General features: G+C 49.6%; 5 protein-coding genes across 5 annotated transcripts; 4 read left to right on the top strand and 1 right to left on the bottom strand.

Moving 5' to 3' along the window:
• Window positions 1–386: 386 nt before the first annotated feature.
• Window positions 387–3,330, bottom strand: sip5 (Sip5p). The gene is made up of 2 exons (XM_025570976.1): window positions 2,714–3,330; window positions 387–2,653 (listed from the first exon to the last, which is right to left on the bottom strand). Exons 1-2 carry the CDS (start codon window positions 3,077–3,079, stop codon window positions 593–595), a joined length of 2,427 nt encoding a protein of 808 aa, XP_025432657.1. The 5' UTR covers window positions 3,080–3,330; the 3' UTR covers window positions 387–592.
• A 942-nt stretch (window positions 3,331–4,272) lies between these two features.
• On the top strand, window positions 4,273–6,172 carry BP01DRAFT_355671 (uncharacterized protein). Its single transcript, XM_025574753.1, has one exon. It carries the CDS (start codon window positions 4,494–4,496, stop codon window positions 6,129–6,131), a length of 1,638 nt encoding a protein of 545 aa, XP_025432658.1. The 5' UTR covers window positions 4,273–4,493; the 3' UTR covers window positions 6,132–6,172.
• A 200-nt stretch (window positions 6,173–6,372) lies between these two features.
• Window positions 6,373–7,534, top strand: BP01DRAFT_338283 (uncharacterized protein). Its single transcript, XM_025573324.1, has 4 exons — window positions 6,373–6,521; window positions 6,592–6,852; window positions 6,915–7,021; window positions 7,086–7,534. Exons 1-4 carry the CDS (start codon window positions 6,440–6,442, stop codon window positions 7,137–7,139), a joined length of 504 nt encoding a protein of 167 aa, XP_025432659.1. The 5' UTR covers window positions 6,373–6,439; the 3' UTR covers window positions 7,140–7,534.
• A 1,559-nt stretch (window positions 7,535–9,093) lies between these two features.
• Window positions 9,094–10,921, top strand: BP01DRAFT_381702 (MFS transporter; the record flags this gene model as incomplete). The annotated part of the gene is made up of 4 exons (XM_025577326.1): window positions 9,094–9,166; window positions 9,225–9,590; window positions 9,654–9,710; window positions 9,771–10,921. 4 exons carry the CDS (start codon window positions 9,094–9,096, stop codon window positions 10,919–10,921), a joined length of 1,647 nt encoding a protein of 548 aa, XP_025432660.1.
• A 550-nt stretch (window positions 10,922–11,471) lies between these two features.
• Window positions 11,472–14,141, top strand: BP01DRAFT_355673 (uncharacterized protein). Its single transcript, XM_025574754.1, has one exon. The coding sequence runs from the start codon at window positions 11,619–11,621 to the stop codon at window positions 13,947–13,949; it is 2,331 nt and encodes a 776-aa protein (XP_025432661.1). The 5' UTR covers window positions 11,472–11,618; the 3' UTR covers window positions 13,950–14,141.
• Window positions 14,142–14,367: the final 226 nt, after the last annotated feature.

Genomic DNA, 14,367 nt, shown 5'->3' on the forward strand with positions numbered 1-14,367 from the left:
TCCACTTCCATTTTTACTTCGAAGTACACACCCTTCAGCTCAGATCACCAGCCATGGAACTCGGATGACATTCGCATCAAGTACAGTAAAATTAAGTGAACTTGAGTATTTCAAACTGGTATTACATCCGTCCACCTTCAAGCTGGAGGCGCCTTTTCCCTCCTTCAAAGAGCCCGCATAAGCATCGGTAAAAGCAAATTATCGGCAAGCGGGAGTCAATCTATGCGATTGGGGAAGGGAAGGTTGAGGGGAAACCCACAATAGAAGACGGGTGCCGATTCTATGCAAAGGTACCAGGTACCTTACTACAGGCACCTATATAGAAAGAGGACAGGGGGCCAATTACAAAAGAGAAGATTCAAGCCAACCATGCGCATACTAAACAAGCAGTACTCCGTCAGGTGCAGCAGTAACAGCAAAAACAATAAGAGCGTATCGCCAGCATTCGTTCGCCCACTCCAAACAAGCCTCTCGCGCGAGTGTAGGCATCACCGTATACTATCCCCAACCGGAGATGAGCGCAGGTTCGAAGCAGAAGCAGTGGGCAACAGATTTAGCATCAAACAAATTCCATCCTGCAAGATATGTTGGACTAGGAGGCAGTTTCTGCATCTCTGGTATTTCCTGTAATCTCAACTGAGCGAGATTCCAACTCTTTTGGGATAAACCCTTCGTCCCTAGACATCTCTAGAAGGGCAGGAGCCGGTTCGGCCATCGTTTGACCGGTTTTCACTACTTCATCGTTGGCTACAGCAGAGTGTGCGGTCGATGCTGCGCTCGGCGCATCGGGTTTTGAGTATGTATCCTCCACGTGCTCCAGTCCTTCAGCGCCTTTGTCTTCATCTCCAATCACTGCAGCCAGGCTGCGGAAATTGAACAGAGGCTCCGCGGAAGAGCTCGCACCATCGGCGGACGTATGGAGACCAGTGTGGCCCTCGTTCATCGATTCTACGAGAGATGAGAACGAGGAGGATGCACTAGAGACATGACGTAAGTGTGATGGTCGGGCGAGCGACGGGGTTGGCACAGGTAGAGCATGGTCAGCCAGCGTTTTGGACACAGAAGGTGAGGTCAATGCGCCTTCGAGGCTAGAAACAGCATCGGTAGCGACCGCAACTTGTCCAGGTGGCGCACGATCTACTTCCTTGCCCTTGCTGATAGAAGGAGCATCTTCGCCAGTGACCGAGGAAGAGCTGCTGATGACTCTGCCTAAGCTGGAATCACCAAGCACATCCAGGGCGGGATTGCTGGCATTGTCACTTGATAGACCTGTCCTGCGAGCAACCTTCTCCGCCTTTTTGGCTTCTTTCTCTTTTCTTTTCGCTTCCTTCCTTGCCTCCTTTTCCTCCTTCTTGCGCCGCTCCTCTTCACTGGCTAAACTCAGCCGAATGGCCTCCATCATCATCATCTCTTCTAAGTCGTCGATACGATTCCTTCTTGATCGGCTGCGTGGCGGAGCCAAGCTATTTGAGGCATCTTCCACGGTATCAGTTTCTTGGCCGGCGGAACGGCGGTCTGTCAAGAAGGCAAGGGCTTGCAGCGCAGGTGAGCCAGTCCGCGAAGAAGTATTCTGACTCTCCGACCCCCCATTCCGTCGCATGACGCTCCTTCTACCAAGACCAAAATTTCGGGAATCGCTACCAGAACCGTTGTTGTGCATGAGATATGCTGCAGTATGGAGCGCGGTTGCTGCGGCGGATCGTCGGGCAGCATGTGCCCGGGCGTTTGCTAGCTTCTGTGCCCAATCAGGTCGTACCCTGTCAGTTGTAATTACCGTTGGGTCATTGGCAGATAATGACGTCGCGCGACGACGGCCAGTCACAGGGCTCGTGCTAGAAGACAGAGATGAGCTAGAGGATAACGGAGAGATAATATTTGATCGTGCACCAATGTCGCTTGCGTAAGCCAGCCCCCGGCGAAATGGTGGGGGTGCATAGGTAACTCCAAATTCGGGCTGGACGCAAAACGGACATGCCGCCGGCTCCGATACCAGTTGACCATCCTCGTTCTCCGCGCGCTCACCATCAGTCGCCGGCTGCGCATTTGAATCGGCCTCGCCATGCTCCGGGGGGTGGGGATCAGGTCGTTTGATCTGCACGAAGCACTCAGAACAAATCGGTTGGTCGCAACACCTTGTCCGGTTGAGATAAGGTGGATAATACAAGAAGCAAATCGGACATTCGGTAGCGGCTTTGTACAAATATGCCTCGATTGGTTGTCCATTGACGAATGGGTCATGGGAGAGTTGGATTTCTCGAGACGTTGTGTCAGATTGGATGCCATGCTTGGAGGTGGAGAGGGAAGCAAGTGTCTTTGCGCGAGTTCGAAACACAGGTGAGCTGGAAATGCCGGATGCAATAGGAGATGCCGGTGAAGGGAGTGAGTGGACTGGTGTAGAAGACTGAGAGGCATCCGAGCCGTATGAGTGAGACCTGGAAGTGATAGGAACCATCAAGTGTTGGACCAGGTTTGTGTCTACCGCCTCCCGGGCATCTTCCCCAGATTTGGGCGGATTTTTGTATTCCAGCTCCGGGGGGATCTCATCGGGAGGGGGTATTGGCATGCCACGCGCTGCTGCCATTAGCTGATGTTCTGTCCATGAATCTGAGAAGTCGTTGAGGCCTCTCCAAAATGGTGCAAGTCGTCGTTCCACCTACACACGCTTGAGTCAGATCCGAAAATATTAGCCGAGTCAAGATAAATGTAAGCTTACCATCAATTGGCGCACGACAACCTTGTTGAAATCTTCTGTTCCAGTGTATACACCTTGCGTTACCAGGTAACCGCCATCAACATGCTCTTCTTTCATACTACGCTCTCGTTCTTTGATGCGAGCTTGTCGTTCCTTCTCGAGCCGACGAGCTTCTCTTTCCTGTCTAGTTTCTCGCCGATGCTCAAGTGATGCCACATCTCGTTCTGAATGTGTATTGATACCGAGGATAGATAAATCTGGTCTGCTGCCTCGAGTCGACCGAGAGCCCTCCGCGTGGTGGCGATCACCATACGGACCATGATGATGGCTCCTGCGGCCTGGCGCAGCAAGAGAGGGTCTGCTTTCTTTCGTCTGCGAATTACCCATCTCTAACAGGAATTCGAAATCTAACAGCAGAGTAATTGGATACCAACGGGCAGGAGGTGAGAGCCCGGTTGGAGATTCCCGGATTGGCAAGCGGAGAGATGGCGAATTCCCCCGGCCGGCACTACCGACGGAAGAGGAGGTTTGAAAACAGTTCAGATGATGCGCAATAATGGGAATGGTTTTTTAGCCGCGCGACGCTAGTCGACACAAAGAGAAGACAGGTTAAAGCATAGGTTAGAATATTGTCAGTTGGTTTGAAAAGAATGAAGACGACATGCGGAGGAACCCGACGTGGCCATGTGCGCGGACGAGGATGAAGCTGGAAGCGGCGATGAGATCAGAAGCGCGGGCTCGAACTAACTAACCGCGGGACCATAGATAGCCTGGGGCTGAATAAAGGGGAGGAGGCGAGGGGGGGGTGGGTTGGAGGGAAAATGGAGACGAAAATGGAGACTCAAAACAACATGAGAAAGCCACCTAGGCCTCAAAGAAACATGGATGATTTAGTCGTTGTCAAGGTAGGGGACTAACTTATGCAAGAAAGAAGGAACAGGAAATGGAGGAGGAGAGAAAAGAGACGACGGAGTGATGGATACTAGGTAGTTAATGAATGCAGTGTCAACTAGTTGATTGAGTTAGGTGACAGACAGCGAGGCCGAGGAGCGGATTAGATTACGCCGGAGAACGGATACGGTATGTTACGAGGTCTTTCTATTTGGGGGGTGGGGATTCTCTCTCTAGTTACTATGTGTTCGTAATCGATGACTTCACCAAATTGGGTTCAATACTGGTGGTCATTGTTCGGCCGGTTGAGTTCAGATTACACTTAGATACTACTAACACGTTACAGTATGGAAAACTGTGGCGGTGAGCATTGCAGTGACTGCTTCGGCTTACTGTTATCGTCTGCGGTGCATAAGTACAGAGTGAACGAGATGGAAGATTCCAACGATGGTCGATATCAGGTCTAGAGACAGGCACCAGAGGCTTGGATTGAACTGAATTGTGCTTTGACCCGATCATACTCCCGTACACATCGAAGTAAGTCAGCGCGAGGCACGAGTAGATTATACGTTGAATTACGGACTGCGCCACATGTCCTGCCTGTGCGGACCGGAAAATCCATTGTCCAGACTGCTGGCCCGCTATCAGTTTCGGCTTCCTTTATATTTTTTTTTTCTTGATGTGGCTGTAGTGAACTTATCTGGGCAGCTATTCTTTTGCAGATACTCACGACTTCCTGGCACATTTATCGACGCCTATATATCTATATTGATTGGTTACTGATAAGTCGTGATCCGGCCATTTCGACTTTTTGTCCTCCTAGAAAAGCAAGCCATCCAGATGCGCTTCTGATCTCTCTCCGCCACATCTCTTAACTCGCGATCTCATCCAGACGGGCTTGACGCCGCAAATGACGGACTCAGCGCCCGAGACCAAACGACTTCACATCACTCCTTTTAACCCAGAACTTCTCCCTTCCGTCCTGCCACCGACTATTCGGCTTCTAGCCACGGAGATCTCCTTCCATTGTGTTCCAACTTTTCCCGAGAACAATTACGGTTACGTGACGCTGCCGACGATGGAGGCGGAAAAGATCAAGAAGAAACTTAATGGCTCAATCTTAAAAGGTCGCAAATTCAAGGTGGACACGGCTCGTCCCTTAAAACGGCAACGGACTGATGATGAAACGGTCGACAAACCCGCTGCAAATCCTTCTTCGGATAAGAAGGCTAAGAAGCGAAGGGCAGCGGAAGAAATACTGGAAGGATTTGAAATTCCAGCTGATCGTAAGGTCAAGCGAGGCTGGACGGAGTCGGCAGACGCCAAGCAGGACAGGCGAAAGGAAGAGAAGAGGCATAAGAAGACGAAAGATGGGAAGAATGAGAAGTCGGCCAAAACACAGGCGAGATCCAAGTATACCGAGAAGGAAGAGTGCCTATTTCGTACCAAACTTCCCCTTAATCGGGTGCCTTCCGCTGACGAGAAGCAAGAGAAGCAGTCCAAGAAAAAACAAGCTGCGCATGAGACAATTGTCCATGAATTCTCTAAAACGGTCAAGCACCCCAGCTTTTTGCGGTCTGGACGTGATGATTCAGTGGACAGTATGACATTCGTTGATGGCAAGGGTTGGATGGATAGAACTGGAAATGTGAAAGAGCCTGTCAGTGATCGGATAAGGACAGACCAGTATAGACCAGGGTGCGTTCCAGGGGCCAAGGAGAAGCCACGATTTTTTGAAAAGAACATATCCTCAATTGCTCGCAAGCCCACGGCCGAAGACGTAAGCAACACGGATGAAGCAAGTTCGACTAACGAGTCAGAAGATTGGACTTCCTCCAGCGGTGCAAGCTCGTCCGAAGAAGATTCCTCGTCTGACGGGAATCCTGAAGAATCAGAGAGCGATGACTCTAGCTCATCCCGGTCTTCTGGTCAACCAGAAGAATCAAACTTCGATGAAGAGCAAGAGTCATTGTCAGGAAAGCAAGGGGGAACGAAAGCGACTGTGGCAGCGTCACACTCGCCAGATCATCAACGTCTTCCGTCATTTGAGAAGTATCAGGCAGCGCTCGGCCCAGAAGTCCATCCGTTAGAGGCTTTATTCAAAAGGCCCGCGCCTGACGCATGCAACGAAGACTCTAAATCGGAGGAGAGACCTCAGTTCAGCTTTTTTGGAGGACAAAACGACATTGACATGGAAGAAGAGACGGAAGGTCAATCCACCGCACCACTCACGCCTTTCACAAAGAGGGATTTACGGGATCGGGAGTTAAGAAGCGCGGCTCCAACACCTGATACGGGGGTAGTTGTTCGAACTATCGATTGGAATAAGCAGGGCCAACATCAATCTTTGAACATAGATGAAGATGAGTACGCGACCACTCCCATCTCAAAGGCTGCCTTCGGGTCCAAAGAGGACTCTGATTTCGTTAAATGGTTCTGGGAAAACCGAGGAGACAATAACCGTGCTTGGAAGAGGAGACGTCGCGAAGCTGCCAAAGAGCAGCGACAGCGTGAGAATCGGAGCAAGGGCATGAAAGGCAAATCTTAGAATTTTCGCACTTCAACTAGGTATTAATTGAGGTCTGACCCAATACTTCTCGTGGTGGTTGTTACGGGAAGGAATTGTATTTGTACCGTAACCATCTTTGTCACTTCGTGGCCAGAATTGCTCCTTAGTACTCCGTAGGTAAACCACAAATGAGAATCACAGGGCTTGCCGTCACGTGCTGCCAAGGAACCGCAGTGACAATCGGCGAAGTTGAGGTCAGCCAACTATCGACAAACAGCCATGGAGTCTGATACTATTACCAAAGATAGAAGGGCATCGTCGCTCCAGTTATCCTGAATAGCCGCATAATGCAGCGAGCTGGCAGAATGCGCGACCTTTTGTGTTTTTGCCTCGTTTTTATTGCCTGCGCATCAATCACAGTGGCTTCCTGTAAGCCTAGGCACGACTTGTTCCCTCCTGTCCAGCACAAATATGCTAATGAGATAACCGTTGGTCACAGCTCCTGCATCATTCTGCAAGTGTACCTGTTTTTCCAATAGCACTATAATCCCTCTTGACCCCGACAAACCCAATTCCGTGTCTACACAAGGCGGTGTCTTTCACCTTCGAAGTCGCGACGATGCCTCAACTTTATTGACTGGGCGAGCAAAGAATTACCGATCTCTGAGTTGTAATGACTGCAATCGGAAGTTCTGTTTGGATTATGACTTGCCCACCTGCAAAGGAGCAAAGGAGGAGGATGTCTTTACCACCTGTTTTCGTACGGATCACCTGGCTTCTGCATCCCTCCAAGACCGCGCTGATATATTTGAAACCGCGCAGAACGAGACTCTAGAAAAGATCAAGCCATTGTGTTCATATTCATCATTGCAACGGGTAGTCTTCTGGCCTGGGCAATTATGAAACCTTGGGTAGGGAAGTGGTTGGAGGTATGTGTTACAGTCTACCTGTTGAGTGCTTCATGGAGTCTGCTGATCCTGATAAGTATTGTAGATTGCAAGAGAGCGAAGATCATATTTACCTGTGTCGGGTAACGAAGGTCGCTAGCTGGCTCGGTGTCGCCCGCCTGCACCAGGTGATCGGGCGTTTCACATTGGGCGCCAAGCATGTTACCATAACATCCTACAAGGTTCGCGCCAACCGGATAGTCTCTCACTGTGACATAGGATAGCACACTACCTTGGGGATCGCTACGCAAAGTCTTCTTGGCTGATTGGCTGCGCTTTTGCTATCTAATTACCATTCACAGATGCTTCGACAGGAAGTCAAGTAGCAACGGCGCAAAAATGGAGCCTTGGCGCTTCTGCCCTCTCGTAAGTATACAGTCCACCTTAACTTTGTACCCTGAGTAGAATGAATCAGTGTCAATCACTAAGCTGGCATCGCCACCAGGCCTGGGCTTTTCTGGAGCTTACCAAAGCCACATTACCAGGACGTTCGCGGTATTGATTAGATCCTATGTAAATGTATGGCTCTAAACTCGACAGCGTGTAAAGCTCAGTACCTTGAAATAGCTTTTAGACACAAAAAAGGATGTATTTTCCAGGCTTCCTCGGTAGCTTGAAAGATACCATAAGCGATGCCATGCAGGCCATGTGGAATCCTCCCAACTCGAAACTGTGAGCGGTGAAAGTAGATATAGAACGGATGAAGCATCGGTCAAGAACTTTTGTTGAGCTTGAGCTAGGTAAGTAGGTAGGGTGTTGGGTGCAACATATCAATGCCTCGATCGTCCACTTCCAGGGTTGCACCGTCCAAAATAGGATGTGTGGTTGTCCGGGGATAGTATCGAGCAAAGATTATTGGTTGAACAAGATTTTGAGATGTGGGGCTGGTGGATTACCGCCCTAGCCGGCTACTACCGGTATACTTAATTCGATGTCAAGTGCCATGCGTGCCATGAAGTAAGTAAAATCTATAATACTTACTGAAGTACGAAATATTACTCGCAAAGCAGGGCAACAAGACATCATGGATGTCACAGAGTAAGTTCTTTCAAACACAATAGAAGGACAGGGACTCGAAGGGGGGTGCATTGCCACCTTCACGGCAAAATTTATTGACCCAGAAATGCTTATACAATTCATGTAAGTATCAGCAGCATAAACTGTCCTACAGGTCAGCATGACCTCAGACCTGCAGGCGGCACGGAAGTCGGGTTTTGGCTGCTGATCTTCCAGTAGTTATACCAGGGGCAACTATACTCCGAGCTATCTCTACATGACTAACCAGAATGAACAATAGATGGCGCTGTGCGGTTGAACTTGCTAATTGTGACAATTTAAAGGAAAGGTTATGGAGGGGTGAGAAATTTGATAACTGCTGTTCTGCCCAGCCCTCTGCTTGAAAAATTTGCACAAGATCTGAGTCTGGTTGGACAGATCAAGGTTGCCGGCAGACCGGGTAGTTCCATGGATGTAGGTGCTGTACGACAGTAAGCAAATCCCTGTTAACTAAGGCTGTAGGTATGCTCTGGAAACTTGCAGCCCTGTCCGTCTGTTCCATACTTGTACATCAGCTGGGTTCCACTTTTGCACCAAACTCGCCTCTTCACGTTCCTTTTTCTTCTTCTCCACCCTGCCTCTGTCCCTTCGCTCTCCCTCTTCGCTCTCCCTCCTCGCTCTCCTTTCCCCCTCTCTCCCTTCACGTTCTCTGTTCCTTTCCAACACACTCTTACTTGGAAACTCACGTTTCCTTCTGCATAAATCATTCAGAGACTTGCTCATCATTCTCGACTTTCGTGATACCCCTTCTACATCCACCCTGGGTTTTAAATTGGAAGTTCCACTATAGCATCAATACAGAAAACAACATCATCAGTGGAGGGTTGCATGCTTTAATCAGATATTCCGGCTCAGACCAACTTGACTCAGAACTGAAGAACAAGACAGACACACACAGACAAGAATCTTATCATACAACATCAAACGAACCACTTACTACTGGGATCCGTTGTCTCGCGGAGGGCCTGCCGTAAGAGTCTTGCTTGATACATCAGAAGATGGTATTGACACAGCAGAGAAGAACAACTCCCTCCAACGACAAATTTCCCACCACTCAACTTTTTCTTTTAGGTATGGAGTTGTTACTTAGAGACATTGACGCGGTTCCACTAACTTTATCACTTCTCAGCGATATGTCGCATCGCCGAGCCCATCGCCCTCACATCCATCTTCCCGTATTCATGGGTCATGGTTAGAGACTTCGACGTGGCCGATGAGAACAATGCATCATTTTATGCCGGCATTCTTGTATCTACCTTCTCACTATGTGAAGCTCTTACGGGCATGTTCTGGGGAAGCCTTTCGGACCGGGTTGGCCGCAAGCCCGTTCTCATTTCTGGTTGTTTCGGTACCATGGCATCCCTTCTCATGGTTGGATTTGCAACCAATTTCTGGGTTGCTTTATTTGGTCGAGCTCTAGGCGGCATACTCAACGGTAATATTGGAGTCATCCAGACTATGGTCGGCGAGTTGGTCACGAATCCTGAACACGAACGTAAGCACTTATTGATGAGCTTATACTCATGTGTCGAGACTGTTACTGATGATCCTCTTGAAGCGCGAGCCTATGCTATAATGCCATTCTTCTGGTCGATTGGAACTATAATCGGTCCAGGTAAGTACAACTGTCGTCCACTGCTTCGAAGGAGAGCCTTAAGCTCATTATCTATTGCAGCTATCGGAGGATTACTTGCGAAGCCTGCCGAAGGTTATCCTTACCTTTTCTCTCAGATCGGTCTTTTTGGCAAGTTTCCTTTCCTGTTGCCCAACCTTGTCTGCTCTGCTCTACTTTTGTGCAGCATCATCTTCAGTTGGTTCCTTCTGAAAGAGACCCACCCCGATATGCATGTTCGAAGTGGTGCAGACAATATCGATAGCACGTCTGTCATACATCCTCTCCTGGCAACCTCAGGGTCAAGCACAACTGCGGGTGCTGATCTCCGAGCCGAATCTTATGGAACATTCAACCATGTGCACCTCCATGACGATCAGGATTGGCATGTGCGCTCTGATGGCTCTCTGTATATTAGTTCTCAACGAAAGGTGGTTTTCACCTGGCGAGTGATCATGCTTGTTGTCGCCTTGGCAATTTTCACCTACCACTCGATGACATACGACCATCTGCTACCTATCTTCCTGCAAGATAAGAGTGCTGTTGATGTCAATACAGTGGCTACCTCATTTCTTCGGTTTCCCGGTGGCGTCGGACTTTCGACTCAATCAGTTGGCTTGATCATGTCATGCGACGGCCTTATTGCCTTGTTCATTCAAAGCCTTGTATTCCCAGCTCTAGCTCATTGTTTGGGGGTGTGGCGATTATTCATCTTTGTCACCATCATGCATCCTCTTGCTTATTTCATGGTTCCCTTTTTGCTCTATGTTCCTCGCCATTTCATTTTCACGGGCATTTTTTCGTGTTTGATTGTGCGAAACGTTCTATCGATCATCGATTATCCTGTCCTTCTGATCCTCATCAAGCAAGCTAGTCCTTCAGATTCAGTCTTGGGCAAGATCAACGGGCTTGCGGCCTCTGCGGGTGCTCTTTCGCGCACCATGGCTCCGCCAATTGCCGGATTTCTTTACAGCACCGGGATCAAGATGGAGTGCACGGCCCTTGCATGGTGGGGAAGTACTCTCGTTGCCATTATTGGGGCTGTGCAGCTGTCTCTTATCCGACAAAAGAAGCACGGCTCTGTCGTAGTGCAGCCTGCGGCCCATTGTCGTTACGCACCAGATGCAAACTCGTGGAAACAGGAATCGGTTCATATTATTGTGACTGAAGCTGAAGACAGCATTGACCATGAGACTCAGAGAAACCCGGCATGACGGAAGAAGTTCACAATGAGGCTTAGTCTATGTCAGTTTACTGTTCCTTAGCATAGACTAGCTTGTTCTGTGTCATTCCCTGTTCAATTTGTGGCACTTAGCAGACTCTACCATACATTGAAGTACACAATACACAGATGGAAAAGCTGGGCAGTCTGTTCTCGCGTGATTGAAACTTGGCTCGATGTTATTAAGTGAACATGTACGTAGGGCTTTCCAGTCATACTAGCAGGGTGTCCGTTACAGCTTCCGCAATCATATTCTTGTGGCGCGAATAGTGAATAATTACCTATCTACGGATTCTGTAGTCGATCTATGTACTCCGTGAGCCCGTACGCACTGTGCAGTACGGAGTACACTGAAAACAAATGGACGAAGCGCTCAAAGTATTAATAGACCTAGTCAGAAGGCGGTGAGATATGATCCATGATCTGCCATCCCACACCGCCGCATGTACTTGGTGCTAGCTTCGTTTAGGACTAGTTTTGTTTATCGCTTATCCTGGCAACAGAGGGAAAATCATAATAAACGCCCACCTGACACTGATCCAGAACGTCAACACCAACCCCATTGCGTGTATGCACTGAACCAGGGATTGCTTGTTTACCTTATCGTTGCGGGTGCCGTAGTGCCTCCTGCAAACAACCAACAGAACATACTATCCATTACTTCTAATTGACCATTCCCACCTGGTGCCATGTCCACCCCCCTATCGCCGCTGACGTCCTCGCGCCAGAACTCTCGCGTCCTCTCCTCGCTATCTGATGATGCATTAGAGGGTAAAGGTGCGGCGACGGGCTTGGACATCAATGAGGGACAGGAAAACATCTTCTCAAGCCCTTCCGAGCCGCGTGACGAAGTCTCGATACCACTTCAAGCCGATGAAGGTCAGGACATCGGCCATGGACCACCAGATTCTAGGGATGATAACGCAGATTCAGAGTTCTTTCAGGTTGCCCCTAGCTCACCATTCCAGATCGAGGGACGGGACGAAACAGTTGACTTTGCGAGATTACGCGCCATGAGCCGACAGCCATTAGAGAGCATTAAGGAGCATTCCTCAACGCCCAGAAAGCGCTCGTATGAGCAGGTTCCTGGCTGTCAGGAAACAGACTACGAGTTGGAGGAAAGGTATAAAAAGGTCGCCAGTCGGAGAGAAGCTTCGGGAATGGGCATACTTCCCGATGACAATGTTGAGCCTATTGGCCACCAGCAGAGCAGAGCAGATATGAAGGATGAAGAAATTGTCCATAGCGCGGCCGAGGATAAGAGCAGGGAGGGCCTGGCAGCTCCGCTTCATGAGACCGAACATAGTGACGATGAATTAGACCATGATGAACTTACCGACATACACGAAACCAACGACCCTATGAATGACGACTCTCATGACTCCATAGATGATACTCGACTCAGTACCTTCTCTGCTGTGCCAGATATGACCACTTTTGCCCAATTACGAAGTGACTCTCCATATAAACTAAAGCGATCCCTCCCAGAAAGCCCGGGACAGCATGATGAGTGTCAACGCCAAACCGCGGAACCGACTACACCTACGACTGCACGCAAATCGCCTGGGAAAACAGCGTTGGTAGAAGCGGGTACACCATCGCCCTTTATTACACCGAGAAAGCGAGAGCTCAAAGATACAGGCTCGACTCCCAATTTGCTCGATCTCGGTGACCAGCCTGGTTTCTTCTCGCGCGCACGGCATAACATACAAAATGAGCGATACTCGCCACTACGACGATCGCCTCTGAGGACTGCTCGAGAGGCAGTAAAGTCACCTGCCAAAGCTTCCCTGTTAGACTTCGACATACCCAGCATTCCAACTCCTCGATCGATCCCCACGATCACCCCGCGGGAGCTAGAGTCCTTGAAATCTGGCTTTCTTAGTGAGATTTCGTCTCTGAAAGCCACACTCAGCGGCAAAGAGGCGGAGGTTGCCAGTCTCAAAAGAGCAATTGCAGATGCGGAGCGGCGTGTCGGCGAGGCATTGGAAGAGGTCCGCAACGAATCAGCGCGCCGGGAAGCATTGGAAATTGAACAAGCCGAGTGGCATCAGAGAGGTCAAGACTTGGAAGCCGTCTTACGTGATGTGAAAGCTGAAATTGTCGAAGGCGAAAAGGAAAAGGGACGACTCGTCAAGAAAGTCGACGATGCCGAAAAAGCCAAGGAGCGACTGGAGGGAAAAGTAGTAAAGCTGCAAAGTCAATTGAGCGCTGCCCGCAAGTCTTTCTCGCAAGATGATTTACTACCTATGAGCTCCTCCGGGGTTAGAACAGCCGAGGAGACTGCGAAGGAAGTCCAAGACGCCGTCAAGAAAGTTGCACAAGAGCTTCACAGCGCTTACCAAAAGAAGCATGAGACAAAAGTTGCTGCATTGAAGAAGAGCTACGAGGCCCGTTGGGAGGAGAGAGTTCGTGAGGCCGAGAAAAAGTTGAAGGCTGCCATTGAAGAGAATGAACATCTGAAGAAAGAGCGGGCTACCGTCCATTTGAATGCTCCACGCGACGATCCAAGTCTCAGTTCCGATGAGAAGGAAGAGACCGGGGCAGAAAAACGTGAACTCGAGGCAAGAGTCAGGGACCTACAGCAGGATGTGGTTATTCTCAGGGAAGAAACCGAACGGTTGCATGCTGAGCTGAAGATCGAACGAGCGGAAAAGGGAGAGCTTGTTGCTGCTGTTGATGAGTGGTTGTCCATTCAACCAAATCAATTAAGCGAACCAAGCCTCCCCCAGTCTCCCCATGCACAGATACATCAGCCGCCGGAGCCGTTGCCAACCACAATTGAATTGACAAACGAGAGTGTTCAGCGGAGTGTGAGCCAAGGTAGTTCCACCAGCGGCATCCGTCCTCCCAGCGCAGGGGTTGTCCATGAGCGAGAAAGGAAAATTCCAAAGATCGGCGTGCCAGTCAATCGACCAGGTCGCGGAAATAGCAGTAGTAAATCGGGGATTGCAGTTTTCACCCCTGGGCGCAGTGGTATCATGGGCTCGATCGAACGTATGGGCCGCGGCGGTGCCTAGGGATCCATCTTAATTCTCTTGCTTGTCTTTTCTTTTCTTTTCTTTACTTTTTGCATTGAGATATCCTAAGGAGGCGTTTTGTTCCACCATGACATTCAGGACCTATGTGGTATGAGAAGGACGATAAGGTAGTTATGTAATGGTTGATGCAATGATGCGTTGTAGTGATATAAATCGGAATATCAAGATAGCTGGCGTAAGTTACTGCTGCTGCCGTTACTCTTCATGTACAGGCAATTGTCTCTTTAGTAACACGGACCCTTGAATTCCCGGAGCCGTGGCGTATCATGCAGGATATGACTTTGTCCTTGCCCTCGAAGGGCCCCCCTCCTTCCAGTGTCTCAAGTAGCAGGCAGTTGCGCGTATGAGCTGAGCCTAGCCGGCGACTTGGCGTTTTTTGCTACGGGCTGGGGAGATT

Source organism: Aspergillus saccharolyticus (assembly GCF_003184585.1).
Source record: "Aspergillus saccharolyticus JOP 1030-1 unplaced genomic scaffold BP01scaffold_10, whole genome shotgun sequence".
In the NCBI taxonomy this organism is placed as follows: domain Eukaryota; kingdom Fungi; phylum Ascomycota; class Eurotiomycetes; order Eurotiales; family Aspergillaceae; genus Aspergillus; species Aspergillus saccharolyticus.